We start from the raw sequence: 27594 nt of genomic DNA, 5'->3' as shown, positions 1-27594 counted from the left end.
TTTTTCCAAAGAAGACATACAAATGGCCAACAGGTACGGAAAAAAAAAATGCTTGACATCATCAATCAGGGAAATGGAAATCAAAATCACAGTATCACCTCACACCTGTTAGAATGGCTATTATCAAAAAGACAAGAAACAGCACATGTTGGTGAGGAAGTGGAAAAAAAAGGAACCCTTGTGCACTGCTGGTGGAAAGAAATGTAAACTGGTGAACTACTATGGAAAACAGTATAGAAGTTCCTCACAAAATTAAAAATATAACCATATGATCCTGCATCTCCATTTCTGGGCATTTATCTAAAGAAAACAAAAACACCAATTTGAAAAGATATATGCACCTCCACGTTCACTGCAGCATTATTTACAATGGCTAAGACAGGGAAAAAACCGAAGTGTCCATCAATGGATGAAAAGATAAAGAAATTTATAAATACACAAAGAGTATTATTCAGCCATAAAAAAGAATGAAATCTTGCCATTTGTTGTTACATGGATGGACCTCGAGGTCATTATGCTAAGTGAAACAAGTCAGAGAAAGACAAATACCATATGATCTCTCTTATATGTGTAGTCTAAAAACCATAAGTAAACAAAAAAAGAAAACAAAACCAAGCTCATAGATATAGGAATAATAGTAATAATGGTTATCTTACTGGGTGGTGTGAGGACCACATGAGTTGATTTATTTAAACTGCTTGGAATAGGGCCAGGCACATAGGATTTCATTCTGTAATAATTATTATCTATTAAAATTAACCAAAAGAGGAAAGAAGGGCACTACGAGACAACATTTAGGAACCTCCTTGTTGGATAAATCTCCTGAGAACCTACTTTTCCTCTTAAAACTGAAAGAAAGCAGCAAAGAATACAAAATTAATATATTTTTACTGAGATAATTTAAGGCAAAAAATAGGATTCGTATGTGAACAATTTTTAAAATATGCCTATGAAATGCAGTCCTCAAGAGGACTTATTCCATTGTTCTGACTTCCACTTAGACCCAGAAAACTAAGTCTCCTGAAAAAGAGACACTTGGGAAAAATTAAAGCTAAGGATGTCTAGAGAAAATATTCTGTGTCCTTCAAAGCAAATGGTCACACTGCTCTTTGCTGAAGGTGTGCCTTTTACTCAGTCTACCCACTTGGCCATTAAAATCATTTAGAAGTTCTTTCTGCAGCCCATTAAAATAATCATCATCATAGTCTACAGGCTCGCTCAATGGAAGCTGCACTTCCCCTCGAAGTGCGATTGCCTTGGAATTCCAAAGAACGTCCCTTCAGCACCTCTGGCTTCTGGTCTTCCCAGCTGGCCCCTTCACCCCATTTGACCTAGAAGCATCGCATCTGCTTCCTAAATACCCATTTGCTTCCTCCTCCTGCACACAATTCAGTGTATTCTCCTGGCACTGATTTTTATCAGTAGGAGAAGTTAAAGTTTAATAAAAAGCAAAAAAGAAAAAGACTATATATAATAAACATATATACACACATATATAAAACTATATATATGTATATTTATTTATATTTATATATATATTTAAAAGATAGTTCCCTTTAGGTTTTATACATCCCAACTCCCTTCTGGAACTCTAGTTTCATTGACAAGATAGGACAAGCAGACATAACTTGAGCATGTGCCCTCTGTAAAGAAAACTGACTTTAAAAATCTTGGGTGTTTTATTAGCCTGGACCATAGCCTGGGATTCTAAATTCTGGGAGCCAAGATAAAACTGAGAAACTAGACCTCAGGCTCTGAATTCATGACTTTTCTCTGTGGGATGTGCGTGTATGTGTGTGTTTAAACAATAAGCACTCTTCAGAATCTTTAAGGGACTTAAAACCAAACATTCTTCATGTATTTTCTCAATTCTAAGCATCTCAGGGCCATGGTTCATACGTAATGTATGACCACGAGAGTTTGAATCAAGGGCCAAAGGTCATCAGACCGTGCTAATCTCGAGATCAGGGGGTAGAGCCCACCACCCCCGCCCCCATCTACGGTCACAGGTCCGGCAGAGTGGGCCAAGCAGCGCAAACTGCAAGAGGGCACGGGGAGCAGGCAGCTAAAAGGGGGTATGAGAAAGCTGGGGGCTGAAAATAAGAGGAGAGCAGGGGAGACGGAGTAAAGGGGCAAAGAGATGAAGAAGAAGGACTAGATGGGGAGCAGAAAGAAGGCAGAAGAGGGCAAACAAGCAGGGAAAACTGTAGGGCCGGACCTCCAAACTTGAAGCATTTTCTTTTTCACTGTGTCCCAAAGAAGGCGTGAGGGTCTCTGAAGTCAAACTGCACAAGGAGAGATTAACCAGCACACAGGGAGACTCGCCAGGGCATGGCAGAAGCCAGGATAAACACAACAGGGTGATGCCATGTGGTTTGAGCAGCACAGAAAGATACCTTTTATTATGTATGCAATATTTATCCTTTTAAGTACTTTCATAAGGCAGTCCCAATCTAGAAACTGCCTTATTTCCAGAGGAAATTAATTTCATGACCTTAGATTCTCAGTATTTTTGAGCCTCCTGAGGACCTCCTCATCATCACAAATAAGGCCAAGCCCACGACAAGGGACTGCCCCAAGCACCACCACATGGAAACAGCTCTGACTGCCCACACTCCGTGAGGAACAGCTAGCTGGCTAAAAGGCCTCCTGGGAGACCTGGAAGGTTAAACTGTCCCCGGAGTCAGCTTGCTTCGTAAACTCTGTCTTCTTGGGGAGAAGACCTCCGAACACACAGCCATCATCGCTCAGTGGAAGAGAGGATATTAAAAAATCTCCCCATCAAAACTAAACTAAGCCAAACAACACTCCAATTTGGGAACGTAATCATATAATACCTGCTTGGCAAAAATGTATGGTTGGCTGTAGAACAGAAAGAACTATGTAAATTCAAACTATTGCCTCTTAATCCTTTAATTAGACTGAGTCCTTGAGAAGGAAGCACAGTTCATTGTTACCGAAGGAAATCAAGAGCAAATACAGACTGTGACATACCTACACACATGTAACAATGTATTCAAATAAATATGAATAAACACTCAGGCTGAAGGGTTCACAGTCTAAAAAGAAATTTATTTGTTTATGAGAGCCATGATTTGGGACATTAGAAAGTTCTCCAGGGATGTGTTGGGAAAAATGTGGTGAGAGGGCGAGACTCAGCAACCCACGGGCATGTCAAAAGATGTGCACAAACTCTCTTGGGTGAACTCTGCTCTGACTTCAGGCCAAAGGTGTTTGCTTGCAGGGCCCTGACAGCTGAATGGCTGGAAGGCCCTGGCTCGAGAGAATTTATTCGGAACCTTTCTTCTTCTTCTTCTTTGTCTTCTTTACTGGTATGTCATGTAACATAGCATCCACTGCTACCTCAACTTGCTTTTGTAGCTTTTTCTTTTCTCTCCTTTTTTTGGGCTTTGGGGTAATGTCCTGGTCATCAGGGGGCCACACACAATCCTCTCCATCCTCAGCAGAAACACCAGAATTCTCATCCCAACAAGGGTCTCCAAGCTGCTGTTCAACTTGGTCTCTCTTCTTCTTGGCCTGGGGTTCAGTGTAAGTCTCCACATTTTTATCTTTTGCCCCTTTCTTTCTCTTCTTTCCCCTTTTTCTTTCTATTCGGTTCTCTGCAAGGTCAGGCCCTGCCGCTATGACCTGTGGCTTATTCTTTAGCTCCGCCATCCGCTTGGCAAAGTACTCCTGGATGGTGAAGGCACTGGTCGTTGTAGTGGAGGATACATTCCCATCTGGAGTGGCAGGGCTGGAATCATCATCCTAAGGTGGGGAAAGAAGTTAAAACCAATTAAGACTCAACTGTTGACTCCTCACAGCATCCTGGAGGACTGAACATGGAGCTATTCGCACTGGGCAGGAAGAGACCAGGCTGAGCGCCCAGCTTCCACCACGTCTCTTTGTCTCCCCTTTGGTAGAGCTCAACTGCAAAGCACAGAACAAGGTGGCCAGACACTTTGGTTGAATACCGTATGTATTCAAACAGACATAAGCTAACTTCCTAAGTGAACTGGCAAGTCATCTACATGGAATTCTGAGTAAACAGCTACTTAGCAACAATGTTATACCTAATGACTAAGTACCTAGAATCTCCCTTAAAAACATAGGGACACTAAGAAGATAGGAGGGGAAGAATGAAGGGGGGGGAATTGGAGGCGGAGACGAACCATGAGAGACTATGGACTCTGAAAAACAAACTGAGGGTTCTAGAAGGGAGGGGGCGAGGGGGATGGGTTAGCCTGGTGATGGGTATTAAAGAGGGCACGTTCTGCATGGAGCACTGGGTGTTATACGCAAACAATGAATCACGGAACACTACATCAAAAACTAAGGATGTAATGTATGGTGATTAACATAATAATAAAAAAACACACACGGACACTGAAGTCCTCCAGCTTTGTGATTTTGTTGGATACCTATTTCAGCTCTGTTATGGATTACATAGGTCTCTGTGCATTGACCTGGAAGCACAGATGACACATGGATATGCTAGCCGTTCCTGTAACAGGAGCCCAGTGCCAACCCAGAACTGGGTGTGTCAGGAACACCTGTGTCCGCCACAGGCAGAAGGTGGCCCTCCAAAAGAATGCACCAAGGTTGGAAGTGCAAGTGTTCCCTCCTCCACCCATCAAGAACAGGTTAGCACGGGGAACCCTTCTTCCCTCGGCTGGGGGCGGGGAGAAGGGAGATGGCCCCATCCTTACTCCAACCTGGATGAGATACTCATGGCTGTGTTAAGTCTTGTTTCCAAATGTGAAGAATTACTCACTCATAACAGCTGGGATTAAGTGAGGTTTACATTTTAATATTAAATAAATACATTCAGCTGTAAGGCTTCAGAAGCGAGAAAATTCCTAACTTAATGGCCTGGGATAGAAAATGAAATGCTACTATCATCATATGGTTTGTGGCTGGCTGGCAGCAAGAGAATGAAAATGTGTGAGGGAAAACTAATTACCTACAAGATGAAGAATATAAGGACTATGCTTTACGTAAAGTCAATGTTTAGAGTAACTATGCCCACAGAAACTTTTTTGAAATAATCAAGCCATTAGACAATAATGCTAAACCTGGGTTTTCATAATAACCTGGCTTCTTTTCACATTTACTTATTTGCACAGAAGAGACTGGTTGTTCGACCCTTTCATGTTGGAAGGGTGGGAAAATGCTTTTCTGAATAAATCCGTTTCCAAATTAGGATTCTACAAATTATTCTGAACTCAGGCAAAGTTCTGCCTATGCAGCTAACTTTATTACAAACCAACACATATAAACGGACCATGCATGTTCTTGATACAGAACTCAAAAACCAGCTCAGTGGAATCAACGTAGCATCCTTTTTGAAATTCCAGCAGAATCAATATTCCATCAATGAACAACCGGGCTTTGAGTGGCCACTGCCCCAGAGAGCTCTCATGAAAGGGCTCCTTACCAACAACATCACAACTTATCCAATTAACACAAACCTTATTTTACTCGGCTAATAACACAAAATTGTATGGTCAATTTTTAAAATTTTAAAATGTAAAATGCAGAACATATGGAATAAACCAACTAAGCCTTGGGAAGAAGTGCAAATGTTACCTATCAGCACTCAATTCCGGCTGCAATCCCATCAGGTAATTTTGCAAAAAATTTAGAAACAGCTGCCCCAGGAGAACGAAACAAGGTCACTTGTGTTTTTAATTCCTTACTGTTGAAAAAGCTGAATTCTGCATAGCAGAATGAGAAATCTTCTCAAGGTCTCCTGGTGCCAGTTTGATGGGCAAGAATACTCTTGCCTTCCATTTAAGGGCACAGAGCCACAGCAAGACAGTAGACAGTCTGTGAAGGTGGCCCATTTATGTAAAGCAGGTCTCATTTAGTTTCATGGCATTAAAAGGAGTTTATCTTATGCGGGCCAACTCTTCTGGTGTCTGAGGAACTGAAATTTAAATTATATCCTATGGCTCCTTACCTTGCTCACCTATGCATTACCTCCTGAATTCCTGCTTTTAACAGTTAAATCACAGGAACTAATTGCTGGTATTAATCACACTTTTAATTATTAGGAAATATAAGACTATCTTTGAGTCACTTGTTGAATTCAGCAGGCCTTTCTAATTCCAGAAAATAACTATGGCTCATAATCAACTCCTTATGGTGATAAGGATTTTAATAACCACGGGCCACTGCACACCAAGCTTAGCAGGGCATGGAGACAAGCGAGAGGAGCCAGCACCCAAATCCTATTTATCTCAAAGAAAGTGTAGGCAAAACAATGGCTTGCTGGGGAGAGCCATTTAATGCCAGGTGCAGCCACCCTCCCACACTACAGGAATGTATCTGTTTTAAAAGCCACGGAAACAGCAGGGATCAGTCGCAGATCTGATTCTTGTAGGAGCAGTGCCCAGGACTCCTACATCGTAAGCTCATATTTTGATTTTATAAATCATAAGCCTAGTTTTACTACAGCAATTGTAATCCCTGTATTCTATATTCTTGGCCATAAATATGAAAGATATATCTTTTTAAGAAAACGAAAACTTTTCATGTTTGGTCTTTATTTCAAAGTACTGAAAAAAAGCAAGTTACTTCTAGTCGTTTGAAACAATTTCTATCCACATTTCCATTAATCATATAATACAACTTCAAAAAAAAATCTGTAATGCCACACGTGACTTCCACTTTGTAAACTTTGAGAATGCACCAATTTGCTCACAGTGTCCTAAAGACTAGCCAAATAAATGACAAATAGCTTGAAAACTTCCAGTGCCATACAAAATACTACCAAGGGAGGTATAGTTCTTACTAAACATTTGATTTAAGCTTAGGGATTCAGGAAACTTTTTTTTTTTGGAATTCTAATTCTTGCTGTTAACTAATGAAGGTCCTTAGGTGAATGAATCCCATAGCTTCTCTAGGCCTGTTACCTATTATCAGGTCAAAGAAGTAGGTTAAAGGAGGTTACTTCTAAGGTCCCTTGAAGGTCTAAAACTTACTGATCTCTGAAGAGACATTTGTACTGGCCATTCCTCAGTGATGGAAGAGAGCAGAGAAGGTACAATGAGGCAGGCAGAAGAGATGGGCCCTGTTCATAGCCAACCACCACCGCAACTGTCAGGCCAAGATGCCACAGTGAGACCAATACACCCACAGCCTACCTGTGGGAAAACATTTCTACACCACCTATGAGAAAGCATGCCAGTCGAAAAGCACATCCAGTAATACCATTCAGAAGAGCTGAGAGAGCCAAGTACTATTTTGTACTGAAGAGAGTTGTTAAGAACGTGTTTAAAAGAAAGGACACTATACAGAGGCTAAAATCAATAAAAGCAACAAACTGGAGCGACTATTAACTGAAGGACAGATCTATTTTACACCTATATCCTGGAAATCATCCCAAATACTTCTAAGAAAGGTAGTAAAAATCTAAAACTTTTAAAAGTAACAAATTCTCTTTTTGTACTTAACAATTTTGAAGGTTTTTTTCCATCCCTTGGGTTGAAAATCTCCACTGATCCTTCACATACCCTAAATTTGTGTTTTCCAAAGGCAAAGCGTGGGGGAAATGCTAATGATTTTACCCGACTGGAATCAAAACTGGTGGGCTTCTGGAATGAATAATGGGCAACTGCTCCCTTGGGTTTTATGCCTCCAAAGCCTAAGATTCTTTAAATCCCGGCTTGAGTGGGCCAAGAGTTTTAATAGCTGCCTAGTAATGGCATGTGCAAGGAGAAATGCAGGCTTTCACTTGGGTCCAGTGAAGGATACAGGCGGGAGAGTAGTCTGTGTGGGAGCTGGGCTCTGCCCCATGGAACCCCCCAGCCTCTGTGCTGACCACAGCTTCTTGTCAGTTCCCACGGGGCAGGGACATATCTGAATTAACTGTGCATGTCCAGAACCAAGCAGGATACCTAAGACAAGCTTTGCAAAGAAAGAGGTCCGTGAATGAGGAGGAGAAATGGTAAGGGATTAACAAAGCAGTTTTAAAACAAACCTCTCCCTAAATTTGTAATATATCCACTGTATTGCCTTCCTTTTCATCAATTACTCAGAAAGACCCAAGGGTACATTTAGAGTCTTGAAATCTTTTCCATGTATTTTAGAACCTACTCTTTTTAAAAATATAAAGTGCAATAGCTTCTTGTGGTGTTCTGTTTCATAAGTTAATATTGTCTGTTCCCAAAAACCTCAGTCTTCTCATTTCTCTGAGTTTATAAAAGTACGTGTTAAAAAAATATCTGATAATCGGTTTTCCCAAATGATAGGTGGGGCCTTAATTTCTATCCAAGCAATAAATATTCTGTGGGTTGGAACTCAGGAGGACCTGTCCCTCACTTCACAGAACCTCAGTGTAAACTGGAAGGGCCCTATGGGAATGTTCCACTCAATCACAGAAGGAAACCTGACCCATACTTGGGTGCACTATAGAAAGCAGCCATCATTTCTTAGATGCCTTCAACATGGAAGTCATTTATTATCATAAGTCAGCCCATGTGACCCTCACAGCAACCGGATGAGAGGCATTTTCTCCATTTTACAGATCAAAGCACTTAACTGCAGAAGGTCTTGGGCCACAAGGCTGCCAGACACAAAGCCCCTTCTCTTTCCACGATGGCATCCTAACTTTTGGCCTGCGTCACACAGACTCACTTGTCACTGTTGCTCTCTTCAGAAATCATCCTAATACCGAAATGTGTATCAGCTGGGATACACATGGACTTAATCCATGGACTAAGGTCCATGCTCAACTTTGACAAGGGCAGAAGAAGGTAAACTGATGCAAAAGCTTCATGTAGAAAAAATGTCACCAGAAATAGATACTACTTTCTAAACAGGAAAAAAAAAAAAAATACTCTTATGTAGTTTGCAGTTTATATAAATAAAAAATAGCCCAAAGCCAGGCTGAAGAGTTTTATAATTAGTCAAATTAGCATGTAAATTCACTTAGCAAAGTGTGAGGGTTTTGAAGCAGGAAGTAAAAGCTGAGTCCAACCTTCCACCTAAGGCAAGACTCCCTCGCGGACAGATGTCTTGTGACTTCCAGCCAGACACCTCTAATACAGACAGCGATTACTTGGGGAGGCGGGCAGTCCCTCCCACCATTAACTTGCTTTGTCTCCATTTTCTCGACAGCAACAGTTAGATTCCAGTGGTTCAAGCCTATATACTTGTGCCATCCTGAAAGCTGGAGAATCTTAGGACCTAAACCTATCTCTGGCAGTTCTGAATTACCACTGGGATTGCGAGCAGCAGGACAGAATGGATGCAAAGGAAACAAGACCTTGCAAAGAGAGACCCGTGGGACATCAATTACAATATGCCACAATCATCTCAGGTGCCTGAAAGATGCCCAGAACTATGCACGTCAACTTTTCTCCAATGTCCACAGAATTGTGAGTTTGTTCTTTGTTTCTCTCAGGTATTCTCTCTAGAGGCTCTGCAGCTCAGTGAGCTATCTGCTCAAGCACCTCTGGGTTCACAGTCCTCTGTGCCTTTCAAACATGTATACTAAGATGGATTAGCAGCAAAATGCCCAAATAAAAAGGATTCTCTTTATTGTTCTCAGGAGGATGTTGTTAGTATCTTTCAGGGCAGGAAAACAGAGCACTTTGGGTTGAGAATTCAGTGAGGTGTTGGGGGCAATTGCACTATAAATATAAAATCTTAACTTATGATAGATTAGGCCAGCGATGGGGTTTCAAAGGCAAAAGTCTTTCAGCTCAATGGCCTCTCTCATGTCACTGCTCATCTTAAGTGACAAGATGACTGAAGCCTTTTGATTTCCATGTTAAAACACAAGAGCTCAGGCTGCAACAGTAATCCTTCAATGAACTTTCCTCATCGAAAGAAAAAGTAGACACCCAGAGCTCAAAAGTAATGGATTTAACAACTGGAGTTACTAGCTCTGACAGATGGTGCCTATGATGAGCAAATGCTCACTTCCACTCTCTTTGTCATCAGCTGGGGCTGGAGCAGTCTGTGCAAAGTTAAGGAAGCTTGGCCAGTGAGTGCTTTTAAAGAACATTTTGTATCTTTTCCAAATTTTTCAGCAGGACAGTTCTGACAAGCACAAATTATGTCTCCTGGGATGTAGAAAGTGCACCCATTCATTTTGGACAGAGATAAAGTCAAGAAATGATTTCATCACTTACAGGATGAAGGCACTGCTGGAATATGTATGCGCTAGAGCCTCTGCCAACAGATGGGGCAGAATGGGCTGACACAGTCACTCATGTGGGCCAAGGATGCTCTTGCAGATCCTTTATACATAGTCAGGTGCATCACCTTCTTGAAGATGGAGTACAAAACTGCCTCCTTCAACAAGGCTGATCCCTTGTGAAACATTCTCTCTTGTTTACTGTCTGTGACTAGCAATTAATGAGTTACTTCTATTTTCTGATTTTTTATAATTCGCCGTGTAAGCATCTTCCCAGGGAAATGTTAAGTTCCTTGAGGACAGAGACCATTTCTACTTCATTTATATTCTGCACACATTCTCCAAGGAGGAACAACCACATGGTAAGCGCTCAAGGAGAGCACAGAAGACACAAAGCCCAAGCAGATTAGGGCTGGGAGATACCCTCACTACCACCCACTGAGCCGTAAGCTTTGTATTTATTGGTAGAGATTTGTCTGCATGCTGGGCAGGCCTAATGCCCAGAAGGCACTTGGAAGGGCAGGAAGGAGAGAGTCAGCATTTTGCAGTATATATTCTTCCCATCCAGATGAAACCATTCCCTTCTCATCAGATGCCGCCACACCTCATGGTGCACCCTGCTTCTCTAACAACTTAGAGTGATCAGCCAGTTACCTCCTGTGGCCCTTAGGGATTCAGAGGAGCTCAGTCAATAGATGCACACACTTCTCTGTTCTGTTACTCCCCATGTGACTGTAGTCACCTCCCAGGAGATAAGTAAATTGGAAAAAAAAAATATGTGCCATGTTGTATGAGAACTGTCACATGCACTCTGTGGGACTGGCAGACACAGTAACAAAACAGCCTGGTTGGGCCGAACTGTTCTTGTCATCAAAATAAAAGGTTGGACAGCAAGAGAGTGCTAGGGCACATCAGGGGCAAAGGTAGGAGCTTATTCTGAGAAGACAAGCAGCTGGACAAAAGTTCCACTATAAGCCCCCGGCTGCAAGTTTTTAAGGTACAGCCTATGTTGTATCCTGAGCTGAAAATACAATCTAGGAAAGCCCGATTCTAGAGAGTCATCAGAACTGGTCTGTCTCCAAAGGTTAAGCTAAGCAGTGATCAATGCTGTTAGTCAGAAAGCAGGAATTGTGCCGCTGTGCCAACATTTCTCTCCTTGCTTTCCATGTACCTTTTTGGTTTCCATATAATTGAAGACATTTAGTGTTTTCCTGACAAAGAGCTGTTTCTGCACTCACAAAAAAGTTTATTCAAATGTGAAATCTTGTGTGTGTGTATGTGTGTGTGTTTCAAGATCTCCATCACTCACATCTGGAGTTAGGCTAAACACACAGTTTCAGTTGTAACCAGTCTTAGGGAATCTGACTGGGAAACACAACTGCTTTTAGTATTAGAAAGCATCGCAAGAGTCAAGAACAAATACAAAACTCCACCTGACTGAAGAGAAATTTTGATTAAAAGTTGGGTTAAAAATAAAAAATATAATATCGGCAGTAGAATTACACAGCAACTCAACTGCAAAACACCTAGACTCACTGTGTATGGCGGGGGGGGGGGGCAGCTGGGCAGGTGTGCACATACAAACAGGTTCTAGGAACCCAAGGCATGTATTAGAAGCCAACTCTGCAGGGGCTCCAGGAGAGCGCTCTCTGGAACAGGGTTGGCAAACTATGGCTCATGGGCCAAATCCATCCCCGCTGCTGATCTCTGAACACCTCGCAAGTTAAAAAGAGGGTTTTACATTTTAGGGGTGCCTGAATGGCTCAGTCGGTTAAGTGTCCAACTCTTGATTTCAGCTCAGGTCATGATCTCAGGGCTGTGAGATCAAGCCCTGCGTTGGGCACTGCATTCAGCACAGAGTCTGCTTGAGATTCTCTCTCTCCCTCTGCCCCTCCCCCCAACAAATAAATAAATAAATAAATAAATAAATAAATAAATAAATAAATTCTTTTAAAAAAGGTTTTTACAATTTTAAATGGTTGGGGGAAAAATCAAAAGACTATCTTATGACTTGTGAAAATTATGTACATTTCAAATATCAGTGTCCATAAAGTTTTGAATTTCATCAGTGGATAATTTGTGGAAGTTTGTTTTCTCTCTAGTATATAAACATAATAGATGCTAAGTATTTGCTGAACAAATAAATGAATAAATTTATGATCAAATATCTGCTTTTGGAAGTGTTAGATGCTTTTGAAGTATACACACATACACACACAGACACATATACATGCACATATATATGGAATTGGGGGGCTTTGGGTTTGATGGGAGTTCTCAATGTCCATCACTTGCTACCTTCCTGAATTAATGCTGGTGAATGGTAGAGAGGCTGCTAACTGCTGTCTGATTTCAAGCAGCAAAGGATGGTAGACAAGGAGAAAGTCTGGTGATGAAGCGATCGGACATCAAAGAGAACTCTCAACACCCTGTAAACCTAAGGAGATAACTTTCTAATAATTAGACATTAGAACTTTGCTTGGAATTTACAAATTCAGACAAATAAATGGACATCTCAGAAAATAATGGAGAACTGGAAGGGACAAAATATCTTGTTCTGCACTGAACAACAGGAGAGCAATACAAATGATGCCGAATTCCTCATACGAAGGCCAATGCTAACAAAGCTGTTCATTTCTTTTTTTTTTTCCTTTTGCCTCATCAGCTGCTCCAATTACCATTCATTAAGAAAAGCCAACATAAACATGTTTTAAAAGGATGATTCTCTATGGCAACAACTTCTCAAGTAACTGACATCAAAACTACTGAAAAGAGTCATAACAGCCTCTGGGGAAAAAGAGGGGGAAGAAAAGAGCAGGTTTCCTGCCCCCCTGAAAGGTCCTAAGGCTTGGAAAGTTGCAGTGACTCATGAGACAACATTTCACAACATACTAGCCCTTATAAGATAAATGAGGCTCCTCCAAAGCTAAAATGATCAAGGTGACATAGACACCAACTTCTTTCTGAATGAAGTCTAAAAATAATCCAAACTGACTACACTTTATAATTCTAGGTCAACTGGTTCTCTTTGCTGCTCTCTGGAGGCAGGACAAGTAGCTTTTATCCGTAGTTGAACGCTAGTATCTGAATCTTGAAGGACAGAAGCAGAGGCTACCTGAGGATCTGTCTCTTCCAACTTTACTCCACAGAAGACTTGAAAATTGCGGGCGCCTGGGTGGCTCAGATGGTTAAGCGTCTGCCTTCGGCTCAGGTCATGATCCCAGGGTCCTGGGATCGAGTCCCACATTGGGCTCCCTGCTCCTTGGGAGCCTGCTTCTCCCTCTGCTTCTCTCTCTCTCTGTCTGTCATGAATAAATAAATAAAATTAAAAAAAAAAAAGACTTGAAAATTGCTTAGGAATCATGAAAACTCATGCTAAGGCTCCTTATTATAGAAAGCATAGCATTTTTTGAAGAGTTCAGAGAACCTAGTACTTTAAAACTAGGATTAGAGGAGGAATAGTTATCTGGAATAGTCAAGATTACTTTCAAGAGAAAGGTAAATTAATTTAGGTAAATGAAGTCACTAACAAAACAGAGTCCCTTCCCTCAGTTCTTGAGCATTATATAAGGTTAACCCTTCTATACTTTTTAATTGACCAGAAATCAAAATAACAATTAAAAGCATTTAAAAATGCTCTTTAGGAGTAAATCTGGTAAGGCAAAATAATTCGATGTTTAAAGGATATTTAAGTTATTAGTAAGAGTAAGTTAAATAAAATTCTGAACTCATTGAATCACGTAATAAAAGTAAATGACGCAAAAATATGATCTTGAAAAGGCTCAAGTCCAAAGATTTGGCCATCCCGTTCCTCATGAACAGCCACTGAACAGCTACTATTTACCTGACCAGGGCTGGGACCTAGATAAGGAGCTCCCCATCCCAAGGGAGACAGACTGTAAAAAAAAAAACAGTATTAATAAAAAATGAGACCTAGGTAGATCTCATGTAAGCGGTCTTCCCACCACCACATCAAAAATTAAAATTAAAAAATAAAATACACTGGGAGAACTTATTTTTAGAATAAAGAGAAACTAAATGATAAGAAAACCAACTACAAAACAACTCAGTTCAACAAACCTCTAACTGATTAAATGGAGACCATAATTCTAAAGAGTTTATAGAAAATAAATTACCCATCAGGGAAATTCAAATCAAAACCACATTGAGATACCACCTTACACCAGTTAGAATGGCAAAAATTAACAAGGCAGGAAACAACAAATGTTGGTGAGGATGTGGAGAAAGGGGAACCCTCTGACACTGTTGGTGGGAATGCAAGCTGGTACAGCCACTCTGGAAAACAGTATGGAGGTTCCTCAAAAAGTTAAAAATAGAGCTACCCTACTACCCAGCAGTTGCACTACCAGGTATTTACCCCAGAGATACAGATGTAGTGAAGAGAAAGGGTACATGCACCCCAATGTTCATAGCAGCAATATCCACAATAGCCTGTGGAAGGAGCCGAGATGCCCTTCAACAGATGAATGGATAAAGAAGATGTGGTCCATATATACAATGGAATATTACTCAGCCATCAGAAAGGATGAATACCCACCATTTGCATCGACATGGATGGAACTGGAGGGGATTATGCTAAGTGAAATAAGTCAAGCAGAGAAAGACAATTATCATATGGTTTCACTCATATGTGGAACATAAGCAACAGCATGGAGGACAATGGGGAAGGAAGGGAAAACTGAAGAGGGGGTATCAGAGAGGGAGACGAACCATGAGAGACTATGGACTCTGGGAAACAAACTGAGGGTTTCAGAGGGGAGGGGGGTGGGGGGATGGGATAGCCGGGTGATGGGCAGTAAGGAGGGTACGTATTGGGATGAGCACTGGGTGTTATACGCAACTAATGAATCACTGAACACTACATCAAAAACTAATGATGTACTGTATGGTGGCTAACGTAACATAATAAAAAACTAAATTAATTAAAAAAAGAAAAGAAACATTATTGCTACTATAAACACATACTCCTGTGTTATTATACATATTAAAAATAGAAATCAGTTTTATGCAATAATTTTTTTTATTTTATAAGGAAGAATGATAATATCTTAAAAGTTTAAGCAAAAAAGAACAAGTAATGCCACCTCCCTACCTGGTTCTGTAAAGTAAGCCCTGCTTCTTGTTTTTGTTCCTAACTGGCTCTGAGTCCGTGGAGATGCAATGCCCTATAGCACAGTGCTTCTCAAACTATCAGGGGTGAAGGGCCCACTGTTTTTCTTTTTAAAATCTCCAATCCATTGTGGACCAAGACTTTTGTAAACAGACTACAACTATTTACTAAATAAAGAAAATAAAGTAAACTAGAATACAATAAAATATTTAAAAAATACTTGGAAAGTGAAATTTTAAAAAGACATAAAAAATACAAGTTCCAATTTATGAAACTTAATATCAAGCTATAAAAGTTTCTAAATGCTTACTCTAACTTCTGTCCTTGTCATGAGCTGGTCTGTGGACCATACAGTGGCAGTGGTATAAAGTGTTAGCTACCAAAGGAAAGAATGAAAAGGTACTGAGTTCAATGTAGTGCAAGTGGCAATCACCCGAGTGTCAAAAAAATCTGACTCACATCTGACAGAATGTGTGATCTTGGACAACTCACTGGCCTTTCGAGCCTCAAATGAATCATTTGCAAAACAAGGAAGTAGGGCTACTCAGTTACTTATCTCCAACACAGTTTTGGACTGTGTGCTATTCTTCAAATGAAATTTAAACAGAGGCCAGTATGTAACACATCAGAACTGTGGTTGAGGTGGGGTTAGGGGAACCCAAAGCTCCTGTCCTAAACCTCCTCTCCCTGGTAAGGCCCCTGAGGCATCTCTGAGGAACTCCAAGGGCTCTATGTGGAGTTGGAAAAAAGACAGCTATGTTTTTTAAGGTCTGTTACAATTCCAACATTCTAACATGCTGTAGCCTTGAGAATTTCACAGCACTCACTCAGAGTCAGGAGACTAAGAAGCTTTCAAGAATACAATCAGGTCTTTGCTATTATGTATATACACAATTCTTAAAGTTGTCATTAACATTTAGAATTCCAACAACTGGCTGTCAGAAGGGTACAGTGAACAATTTCTTCCAAAAATGGTAACAAAACATCGAACCAGGTCTTAATACTGTAAAGTCTTGCAAACTGGGTCCTGAGGTTCCAGATGATTCAGAATGACGTCATTCTTCCTGCTTCACCTGGTGAGGCTCCAAAGAGGACCCAGAGGGGAGATGGTGATGCTCAGACCCCCATCACCAATGTCCCTGCAGACTACTGCATGAGAAGAGAAGTACTGCCTTCTCACCAACCATGGTCACGCTCTAACCCAAAGGAAGGTTCCTTTCATACTATTTTCATTACATCACAGGATGAAAATCTGGGAGAGAATGTTATTTCTACTTTCCTGGCAGGACAGAGGGATGGAAGGAAAAATGAGCCAGTATTTCACTCTTCTCTTCCAACACTGGGCCATCTGTGTGTCAATTTCTTATTATCACAAAAGCTCTCAAAACCATTTGCTTGATCTGTCAACAAACAAAAAGCCAAATCTAATCCTTTCAGTCCAAACCTACGCCCTGGCAAAAGTCTAACCAAACAAAACAGTCCAGTGACTTACAACTCTTGGGTTGTTTTGGTAGTCCTTCTCTTCACCCCCTACTTCTTTTTCTTTTCTTCCTCTTTAATGAGTGTCTGATTATAAATTGGGTTTAACTGTAAGACAATATAAATTTTTACTGGTACTAAAACAACTTTCAAAAAAGCAATGACCCACTTTCTCCTTTCTGGCTCTTATAGAAAGTAGAGGCAGGTCCCCCAAACCCTGTTTGAAGTCCTTGCTGCCAGGAGATGGTCGGTTTATGTCTCTTGTCCTAGGACAGGAAAAGGATGCACTCTCGGCACCGTGTGCTAGGGAGAGATAAGGCCAGAGATTTCTGTCCTCAGCACCTTATCAGCTTTTCCTGCTACTTTCCAGAGCAGACAGCACCATGACTGGCAATAAACTAAACTAGTCTAAGGGGGGATGGGGAGGGTCTGGGTTTGTGAGCAGCTTGAGATTGGAGGGAGGGGGGAGGTAGGAAGGGGTATAAAATGAGGAAAAGAGATGAGGTTTTTAATATATCTTAAAATGGTTTGACCCAAATAAAATTGCCCGTTCCCCCCCCTTTTTAAACACATTTGTTTTATATCTCTTTTTGCTAAAACCGCTGTAACAGGGATGAAAGGTTTTTTAAGAACTTCCTTTCTGGTTGGAATGCACCACCACTTTCCTTGCTTTGAGCCCTGCCCCTAACTGCCTTGTGCTACTGGCCCCTGGGCACGTAGCACAAGACCCATCTGCTGTCTATGCTCTGACAGGGGCCTATAAACCATAGGCTGCAGAGAGAGTGCTTTCTCGGGGCACACGTGCCTCATTTAGACAACTCGTGTTTTCTGTGGCCAATTCCATTTCCATGGTGCAGAGGAACAAGCAAGGCTATGAGAGACTCCTCCAAACACAGAAGGATGTCACTGGTGGTCTCTTTCTGCAACAAATCACACCTGTGAATCCAAGAAGGCTTCTATGCTTTAGAAATCCTGGTCGTTTTCCAGCTGGGGAACAAAGACAGCTGCTAGAGAAGAATCTAGACTAAGCAGGGAAACTTAAAATTAGTTATGGCCTCAGTTACTTCTAATGAACTCATATGAAAGTAATACAAATTTAGCAGTCTTCTTTTAAAAACTTTTACCATGGAAATTTCCAAACATACAAAGCTGAGAAAGTAGTATAATGAACCCAATAATACCCAATACCCAGCTTTAACCATTATCAACACATAACCATTACCAATTCTACTCCCTTCAATTCAAAGCAAATCAAAGATATCATATACTTTCATCTATAAATGTTTTAGTATGTATGTCTACAACATAACAGCTCTAAGAAAAACCCGTACTAGAACACTATTATCACATAAAAAGATTAGCAGAAATTCTTTTACATCACTAAATATCTAATCTGTGTTCACACTGCTTTTATTGTCTTTTAAGTTATTTCTTATTACAGTTCATTTGAATCAGTTTCCAAATAAGGTCCATATATATATATTGTGATTAGTTGATATGTCTCTTGTCTTTTAGGCTATTCATTCTCATTCCCTCTTTTGTTTTTTCAATGTCTTACTGATGAAAACCAAGGCATTTGTACTACAGAGTTCTCCCAGAATCTGAATTTTGCTGAATGGATCCCTGTGGTATGGTATGGGTTAACATGTTCCCGTCTCACGGATGTCCTGTAAAGTTAAATCTAGAGGCAGCTTTATTTTCTAATGCAGCACTTCTCCAATACAACATGTTGCTTTATGAAAAACTGGAATGGATTCATGGTTAAGTAAGCTTGGGAAACAAACCTATGCTATTCCTCCCTTTGATTCATAATGCACACTATCATCTGAGATATCTAGTAGTTGTTAAACTTCAGAACTTCCCAAACTTATTTCACTTTGGAACCCTTTTTGGTATAAAATTCATTGACACCCCATGGAATTAGTGTTCTGCTTAACCTGCTTTAAGAAGCTCTGTTCACAGAGATACTGCCATGATCTAAATAAGATGAGTAGTTCTCCTGATTAAATCTTATAGCTAAATCTTTGATTTACCTTGTTCTAAGGGGGCAGGCTTTTACCAATGAACCATACATTTTATGCAAAACTGGCAGACACCTGAAAGGGAAGTGACAAGAGGACCAGACAAGCATTTTGTCATGAACAACCACTTGCTAGGTGACTTTGGGAGGAGAGGCTAGCTCTTCCCTAGATATCCCATTATTGACATGAGACTCTCCATTCCCAGGCTTAGTCAGAAATATCACTCTTCCATCTGGTAACGGAAGGTGACAAAGAAATAACACGTCCTAAATCACACAAGTACATATGTATCAAGTTTTAAGACTGTCTATACTCTAATCATTTTCTTTTTAGGATCATGTGCAAGCATTAAGAACTACATATTCTGACCAGTTGGATAATCAGGAAGAAGATCTTAGAACCAGGTTCCACTTAAAAGTTTGTGCAGAGTTCAGAGTACAGAGTTCAACTACAGAATAATGAATAATTTCAAGAGGATAAAAATGGAGAACATAATCAAGAATCAATGAACATATAACAAAATTCAAATTTAAGAAAGCAATTCCTACAAATAAAATGAAATAAATACATGTGATTATTCATCAGTGTTAAATACCTACACAGAATGGAATTCCAAATGACCTTAAAACACCATAATTTGACCATACATACCCTAATGGGATATATCCAAAGGACAAAAAGAAATGGTAAAACAAAACAAAAAACCCTTCAATCTATTTTTTTTTTTTTTTGGATAATCAAGTTATTGATGTTATTCGGTAACTATCCTGTATGTAATAGGAATAAACAAGTAAGTACAATAATAGTATAATGCTTTTATTTCTAGAATCCATAGATTCTAAGAATTCTTACTGTGGATAAATAAAGATAAAAGATTAATAATGTTAAGTCCTATGGTCCTGAATTTGAACCAGTAATATGAATATAAACTCATAATATCTTTTATTATTAAAAAAATTATAGTTCAGGCGCCTGGGTGGCTCAGTCAAGTTGTCTGCCTTCAGCTCAGGCCAGGATCCCAGGATTCTGGGATCTAGCCCCATGTCGGATTCCCTGCTCAGTCTGCTTCTCTCTCTCCCTCTGCTGCTCCCCCTGCTTGTACATGTGTACTCTCTTTCTCTCTCTCTCTCTCTCTCCCCCTCTGTCAAATAAACAAATAAAATCTTAAAAAAAAAAAATTACAGTTCTATCCATGTAACAAGGGCTAGGAACAAAGACCAACTAATGGCAATGAGCAACCCTACTGCCCAGACTGTGGTCTCTAAACATCATTTACCACCAAAAGGAACCAGGGATAAATGGATGAACCCAAGTCTGAGGCAGCAAATGTACAAAGTAAGCCTGGAAAATCTCTTCCCAGGTAGAAAGGAATGATCAAATACCATTATAAGGTCATGTCAAAAGAATTCAGGAACCAACCTGAAGAGGCTTCCACTGGGTAAAGATGGAAAACCTTATCAATAAAGATAATAAATGCAATGCACTGAAACACAACAGATGTATTTCACTCCATGAATGATACAAAAAAGGAAAACTCATTGGTCACTTTCAGACAACGCTACAGAACCTCTTCTTTTTGAGAACTGGTAAATAAAGGAAACAAAATATTATTTATTTATTACCTCAGGGTAAACAGATATGTGGAAATTTCTATTCTAAATTTCATTCTAAAATTGAAGAAAAAAAAAGAACAAGGTATGGAGGGAATCCACAGATTGAAAGAAACTTAAAAGCCAAAATTTGGGGCTCCTGGGTGGTTCAGTCAGCTAAGCATCTGCCTTCTGCTCTGGTCATGATCTCAGGGCCCAGGATCAATCCCTGAGTCAGGCTCTTTGCTCAGTGGGGAGTCAGCTTCTCCCTTTCCCTCTGCCCCTCCCTCCCTCCACATTCCTGCTCCCTCTTGCTTTCTCTCTCTCATAAACAAATATCTTTTTTTTTTCTTTAAAGCTTTTATTTATTTGACAGAGACAGAGCACACATGAACAGGGGGAGCGGCAGGCAAAGGGAGAAGCAGGCTGCTTGCTGAGCAAGGAGCCCGATCCAGGATTCGATCCCAGGACTCTGGGATCATGACCTGAGCCGTGAAGGCAGATGCTTAACTGATTAAGCCACCCAGGTGTCCCGAAATAAATAAAATTTTTTAAAGAAAGGAAAGCCAAAATGTATAACATTTTGAAAACTGAAAATGAACACTTACTGATGATAGTGCACAATTATTATCAACTTTTATAGACTATAATAATAGCCTTGGAATTATACATTTTAAGAAAGTCCTTTAACTTTTAGATATATAAGCTCAAGTACTGAAATATTTATGGATGAAATGTTATGAGTTCAGGGATTTATTTCAAAGTAACACAGAGAGAAGTGTCTGGGGTATTTGCCTCTCTCTACCCACCTGCACAGTCTAGCCATATCTGTATGCTAGTTGTCCCTTAAAAGGCCCTTTGCTTTTTCAAGGATCTTTGACTTTGTGGAGATGCTCTTCTCTCCTCCTTGTGAGGCCTTTCAACTTGGCCAACTGCTACTCCTTTAAGACGCCACACATCTGTTACCTTCTTTAATTTCTGCAAGCTGAATTCATCACTACATCACATATGTCCCCAGCAATCAATGGCACAGTAATCAATGTCTTTGCTCCAGCTGATTGTGTACATCTTGACTTCCCAACTAGATAGGGACTGTGTCTTATTCACTTAATTCATTTGTCATGCAAAATTGCTATTGGGTGACAAGGACGAATACCTGAGTTAAATAGAAGGAACTGGAAAAGTCTTAAGCTAGGGAAGTACATAGGAAGAAAACAATTAAAATAATATTTCTTGAAGAAAAATGATGAAATAATGAGAGATTATTACACTGAAGGAGTCATAACCAAGACTCTAGGCTGAGCCTGATCCTAAGTTTCAAAGCACAGATAAACAGAAAACAGGCTCTGTTTATGGTTCACTAGTAACTGCAACTCATAGACATCTAATTTTATCTTTTAATTTTAAGAAAGTGCCAACGTATCAGTTCTAGATCTTTATAAGGAAAAAGGAGTCTAAAATAAAGTGTAACCAATGATGATAATGTGCTATGTATCATGATCCAATTCCAAGTAACTGGGATCTGTTAAACAACAAAGTAATATGAATGGCATGCTTTTACCTCCCTAACAATCCCTTTATCCCTTTATCCCCTTAAAAGGGAGGAAGGGATGAGCATAAGGATGATAATAAAAATCAAATGATTTATTCTTTTTGAGAGAGAGAAAGAGACAGACAGGCAGCAACTTCTTCAACCTCAGCCACAGCAACTTCTTCCTAGACACGTCTCCAAAGGCAAGGGAAACAAAAGCAAAAGTGAGCTATTGGGACTTCATCAAGATAAAAAGCTTTTCCACAGCAAAGGAAACAGTCAACAAAACCAAAAGACAACCGACAGAATGGGAGAAGTTTTTGCAAATGTCTTATCAGATAAAGGGCTAGTATCCAAAATCCATAAAGAAATGATCAAACTCAACACCCAAAGAACAAATAATCCATTCAAAAAATGGGCAGAAGACATGAACAGACATTTCTCCAAAGAAGACTTATAAATGGTCAGCAGACATATGAAAAAATGCTCAACATCCCTTGGTATCAGGGAAATACAAATCAAAAACCACAATGAGATACCAACTCACACCAGTCAGAATGGCTAAAATTGACAAGTCAGGAAACGACAGATGTTGGCGGGGATGCGGAGAAAGGGGAACCCTCTTACACTGTTGGTGGGAATGCAAGCTGGTGCAGCCACTCTGGAAAACAGTAGGGAGGTTCCTCAAAAAGTTGAAAATAGAGCTACCCTATGACCCAGCAACTGCACTACTAGGTATTTACCCAAAAGATACAAATGTAGTGATCTGAAGGGGCAGCTGCACCCCAATGTTTATAGCAATGTCCACAATAGCCAAACTATGGAAAGAGCCCAGATGTCCATTGACAGATGAATGGATAAAGAAGATGTGGTGTGTATACACACACACACACACAGGAATATTACTCAGCCATCAATGAAAAATGAAATCTTACCATTTGCAACAACGTGGATGGAACTGGAGGGTATTATGCTAAGTGAAATAAATCAATCAGAGAAAGACAATTATCACATGATCTCACTCATACGTGGAATTTAAGAAACAAAACAGAGGATCTAGGTGAAGGGAGGGAAAAATGAATGATTTCATAATATGAAGACAAACCATAAGAGACTCTTAACTACAGGAAACAAACAGTTGCTGGAGGGGAGTAGGGAGGGAGGATGTGGTGACTGGGTGATGGGCATTAAGGAGGGCACGTGATATAATGAGCACTGGGTGTTATACACAACTGATGAATCATTGAACTCTACCTCTGAAACTAATAATACACTACCTGTTAATTAACTGAATTTAAATAAAATAAAATTTAATAGAGCGCATGCATGCACAAACAGAGGCGATGGGCAGGGAGGGGCAGGGGGAGAAGGAGAGAATCTTAAGCAGGCTCTGCACTCAGTTTGGAACCCAACACAGGGCTTGATCTCAAGACCTTGAGAGCCAAAATCAAGAGTTGGATGTTTAACCGACCGAGCCACCCAGGCACCCCAAAATTAAATGGCTGATTTAACTAAATGAAGTGTCAATATTTAACTTTAAAAAATATAGCATAGGGGCTCCTGGGTGGCTCAGTCAGTTGAGTGGCTGCCTTCAGCTTGGGTCATGATCCTGGGGTCCTGGGATAGAGCCTCGCATCGGGCTCCTTGCTCGGTGGGGAGCCTGCTTCTCCCTCTGCCTGCCATTCCCCCTGCTTGTGCTTGCTCTCTGTCTCTCGCTCTCTGTGTCAAATAAATAAATAAAATCTTTAAAAAAAATACCATAAATTTTTAAAAAGATTTTCTTAGGATCACACAGTAAACAGGCATACAATTTCCAATCTGGAACTTCAACAACTTTGGAATAAGAATTAGATAAATATGTAAAGCTCACACTCTATTTACAAGCTTTACTGATACATAGAAATAAAACTAACTTTACTGATTTCCAAAGTCTACTCAGCAATTTCCTATAGTTACCTACAGTTTAAGGCTAGGTAGCTTCCTACAGCTACCTTCCTTTTAGAAAGGGTGTTGATATGAATGTTCAGATTTTACTTAAGCAAAGTAGCTTCCTTAGGTTGGCTTTCTTATTTGTAGATATAGAAACCCCACCAAATCTAGGTTACTGAAATCAAGACATAAAATAAATGTAAGCACTTATTAAAAAGTGATTTGGAGTCCAGGCTCACAGAATGCTTCAAGACCAGTCAAGTAGAACTTAGAACCTCTGTATGCTTTTAAGAGTTGGAATGAGAATTACAGAAGTCCTGGATGTCAGGGGACAAAAGTGACTGGAGGCTGGCCGTCATTAGTGCTATTACTGTCATTACTGAAATGACTCCGATGCAGAAAAGATAAACCTGTCAAAGAACAACAGCTGACAAACCAAAACCCAACCATTCCAGCCTTGTGTTGTGTGCAGAGACTTGAGTGCCATCTGAAGAAACAAACCTCTGAGTGAACTTCCTAGAGGCTCGGGGGCTTCAGATAAGAATTAACAGAACCTTGACAATCAGAAAGACCTACCAGCACTCTGATTCCTGATAAACATAGAAAATTTATAATTTCAATCTTAGGGAAGAAAAAAATAATTATTTGGAAAATTCCCATAAAGGTTAAAATTCCCTTTGGGTTAAAGACTGAGTTTTAAACAGAATTTTCTCGTTGTTATAAAGCAGTTCCAATAGAACTACGTAAGATTACAATTTAATGACTACTAAGCATCAAGAGATATGCTAAACTACACCTAGAGCTATTAGTGAGATCCTACTAATTTAGGGCCAAGTTTAAGCCTCTCACATCTCTATGGAAGGACTGGCCTAGCGAATTAACAAATAAGAATCCTCCTTTAGCATTTAATTTAGAACCAAAGTCTACAAAAGACAAGATTCTTAAGGTTCATCCAACGGTGTTTCAGTGATAAATTATCCAAATGACATAATTACAAAATAGCTTGAATTACAAAGAATTCCTAAGGCTAAGAAAAGAAAGGCATTCAGGTAGCTTCAAGCAATTTAGTAATGCTCATTTATATGCAAACATTTGCTGTACTAATTACAATTAGTTCTTATCAAGTAAGCAGGTTTTTTTTCCCCTGTGGCACAAAGGTTCTTCAACTCCAAACTTCAACAAGAAATGTAAGAAAATCTTGAATGTAAACACTTTTCACAACACTGAACAAAACTAGTGTTGAAAGATCCATTTTCAAGTACCTAATTTAGAATGTATGTTGCTTGTGTATGTGGTCTCTACATCTATACACACATGCACCCTAAGTAAGGCTGGAGTAACGCATTATTATAAACAAACACAAACAATGCACTGTAACTAGTTCCTTCCTTCTTAGCTAGACAAGTATTTAGATTGGTTGCCAGGCACATCAAATTCCAGATGGCAGAATTAGTTACCTAAAAAGATTCTGGGCCATGCATACTACTAGATTAAGGGATTTTACATGGCTAACATGGCAGAACTAGAACACAGTAAGTAGAAAGATAAGGCTGTTCATTTTATCTCTGATTGTGCACAGATTCCACGTGACATGAAATGTTCGGATTGTACTTAGGTTAAAGTAGCTTCCCCGGGACAGCTTTTCTATTTGTAGAAATAGAAACCCCAAGTCTAGGTTATTGAAGTCAAGACCTAAGTTTAAGCATTTGTTAAAATGCTATTAGGAGTTCATGATCCGAGTCATTTCCCCCCCATATTCATTAATCCAAAATGCCTTGTAATGCTATAGAATCCTTTGTCATTTGTTTGTCAATATAGTCATTAAAAGTAATTAGCCAGCTGAATTTGTCGATGGCCAAAGAAATCTAATATTTTCTCAGTTTTTCTGTTGTTTTGTAGTAACTAATTGTGTAAGTTTATGATAGTCTGGTGGGAGGGGATGAATAAATTAGGCACAATTTACCATGTGCCACCATGGGAAGAGCCTTAAACTGTAGGTGAATTTCTTGAGGCAATGAAATCTGGTAAATTAGCAGCCAAGGCCAAGTCTGTGAATGGTGTGGACACTTTCTGAAGTCAATGAAAATGTGAAAAGGCCCTAATGCCACTGCTTACTCTTCTCACCTAGTCTGTTCTGTGACAATATCTGTTTCTTCAACACCAAGTAGCTCATCCATTGCTGGTAAACAGGGAAAATAAAAAGTGGAAGCTGTGTGATTTTTCCTAGGCCAGGGGAGCCAGGACTGTGTGGGCAGAATCACACCCCTGGAAGGAAAGGGAAAAAACCCCAAACCTCTCCATATAGCTGCTGTGCTGACAGGATCCCCTCGGTTCTATTTTTAGGAAGTTAAAATGAGCACAGGTAACATGTGCTGTGCCCCCACATCCACCCTTCAGACTGGGGTCTGTTCCCCAAGGAACTGACAACTCTCAGCTGTCAGTCCTCTCCGGGAAGAGCCACCTGTCCTAAGGTCACACCCCCATTCCTGGGAGACAGGGAGGCTGGACCCAGTGACTGGTCAATGCAGGGCCATAAAACCCGGCTTCTGCCAAAGATCTAGGGTGGCTTTGAAGAGGCCCCTGTGGAGTCAGCTGAGGACATATGACTGTATCACAGCAGGCCAACTTCTCTCCTTGCCCAATCTTGCTTCCTCCCTCTTTGCACCCCCTCCCTCCCCGGCTAGTAGTCTTGAAAACACCTACCAATGCACTTCCTACATGCTAATTAGCATCCATTTTTAGAGTTGGCTTCCCTCAAACTGATCTGCAACAACACTGGCATCCAGGGCTCTATCCACAAAGAGCTCTCAGCTGGTAGCAGACTGTGTTCACCTTAATGGCGGCCCACAGCTCAGAGTTTGTTCTATTGCTTTTGAACATTTTAAAGATTCCCTAAGTAGTCTCCCTGGTCTGAGTGAATTATCTCATAAGCCAATAATTAGTGTGTGTGTGTGTGTGTGTGTGTGTGTGTGTGTGTGTGTGTGTAAGAGAGAAAAAGAGGTGGTGGGGGGAGGTAAGCAACATGTGTGTTCTTGGTTACAAAACTGCAGAGATTTTAGCAGTCTACCTCTTACCTGATTTTTTCCCATAAGTTCTATTGTTTTTAATATGGAATTTGCAAAATGTGCCATTTTTCACAAACATATATCTTGTGTTATAGCAGAAATAAATGCCTAAGGGTGCCTGGGTGGCCCAGCTGGGTAAGTGTCTGCCTTGGGCTCAGGTCATGATCCCGGGGTCCTGGGATTGAGCCAAGTTGTGATGCGTCAGGCTCCCAGCTCAGCAGGGAGTCTCCCTCTCCCTCTGCCCCTCCCCCAGCTCGTGTTCTCTCTCTTAAATAAATAAAACCTTAAAAAGAAAGAAATGCCTATACTTGATGTGGTATTTTATTGTATTTATATTGGACATTATTATTTTGGAAGAGCTTATAATACTAACTGCTGCCTATCAGATTACATTGTAAATTATATGAAGGCAGGAACCATATAAAGAGCCATGCAAGGAAAATTAATGATAAAAGGGGGTCCAGCAGGGATAGTAATTTATGTTATAAAATGATCCAGTGTAGCATTTCTTTAAAAAGTGAATGTATTATTTTTAAAAAAGTGAATGTACTAAAGGACACTATAAAGATAAAATCAACAATATCCAGAATATGGAAAATTCTATAAGACAAGGAACCCAAGTTTTCTTCAACAATAAAATGCAAGGAAAAAAGAAGTGGGAACTTATAGGTTAAGAGAGTAAAAGATATTATCAAATCACAA

The 27594-nt window shown here is 40.2% G+C and overlaps 1 protein-coding gene across 2 annotated transcripts in view; it reads right to left on the bottom strand.

Moving 5' to 3' along the window:
* Positions 1-3051: 3051 nt before the first annotated feature.
* PINX1 (PIN2 (TERF1) interacting telomerase inhibitor 1) overlaps positions 3052-27594 on the bottom strand; it is an 87500-nt gene continuing 62957 nt past the window's right edge. For both annotated transcript variants that reach the window (XM_027600441.1, XM_027600442.2), the window contains exon 7: positions 3052-3768. In XM_027600441.1, coding sequence (XP_027456242.1) covers positions 3289-3768 — 480 coding nt within the window. In that variant the 3' untranslated portion in view covers positions 3052-3288. The remainder of the gene's footprint in view (positions 3769-27594) is intronic.

This window comes from Zalophus californianus, chromosome 2 (assembly GCF_009762305.2).
Source record: "Zalophus californianus isolate mZalCal1 chromosome 2, mZalCal1.pri.v2, whole genome shotgun sequence".
NCBI lineage: Eukaryota > Metazoa > Chordata > Mammalia > Carnivora > Otariidae > Zalophus > Zalophus californianus.
Note: the sequence above shows the minus strand (reverse complement) of the source record. Positions and strands in the feature narration are given on the sequence as shown.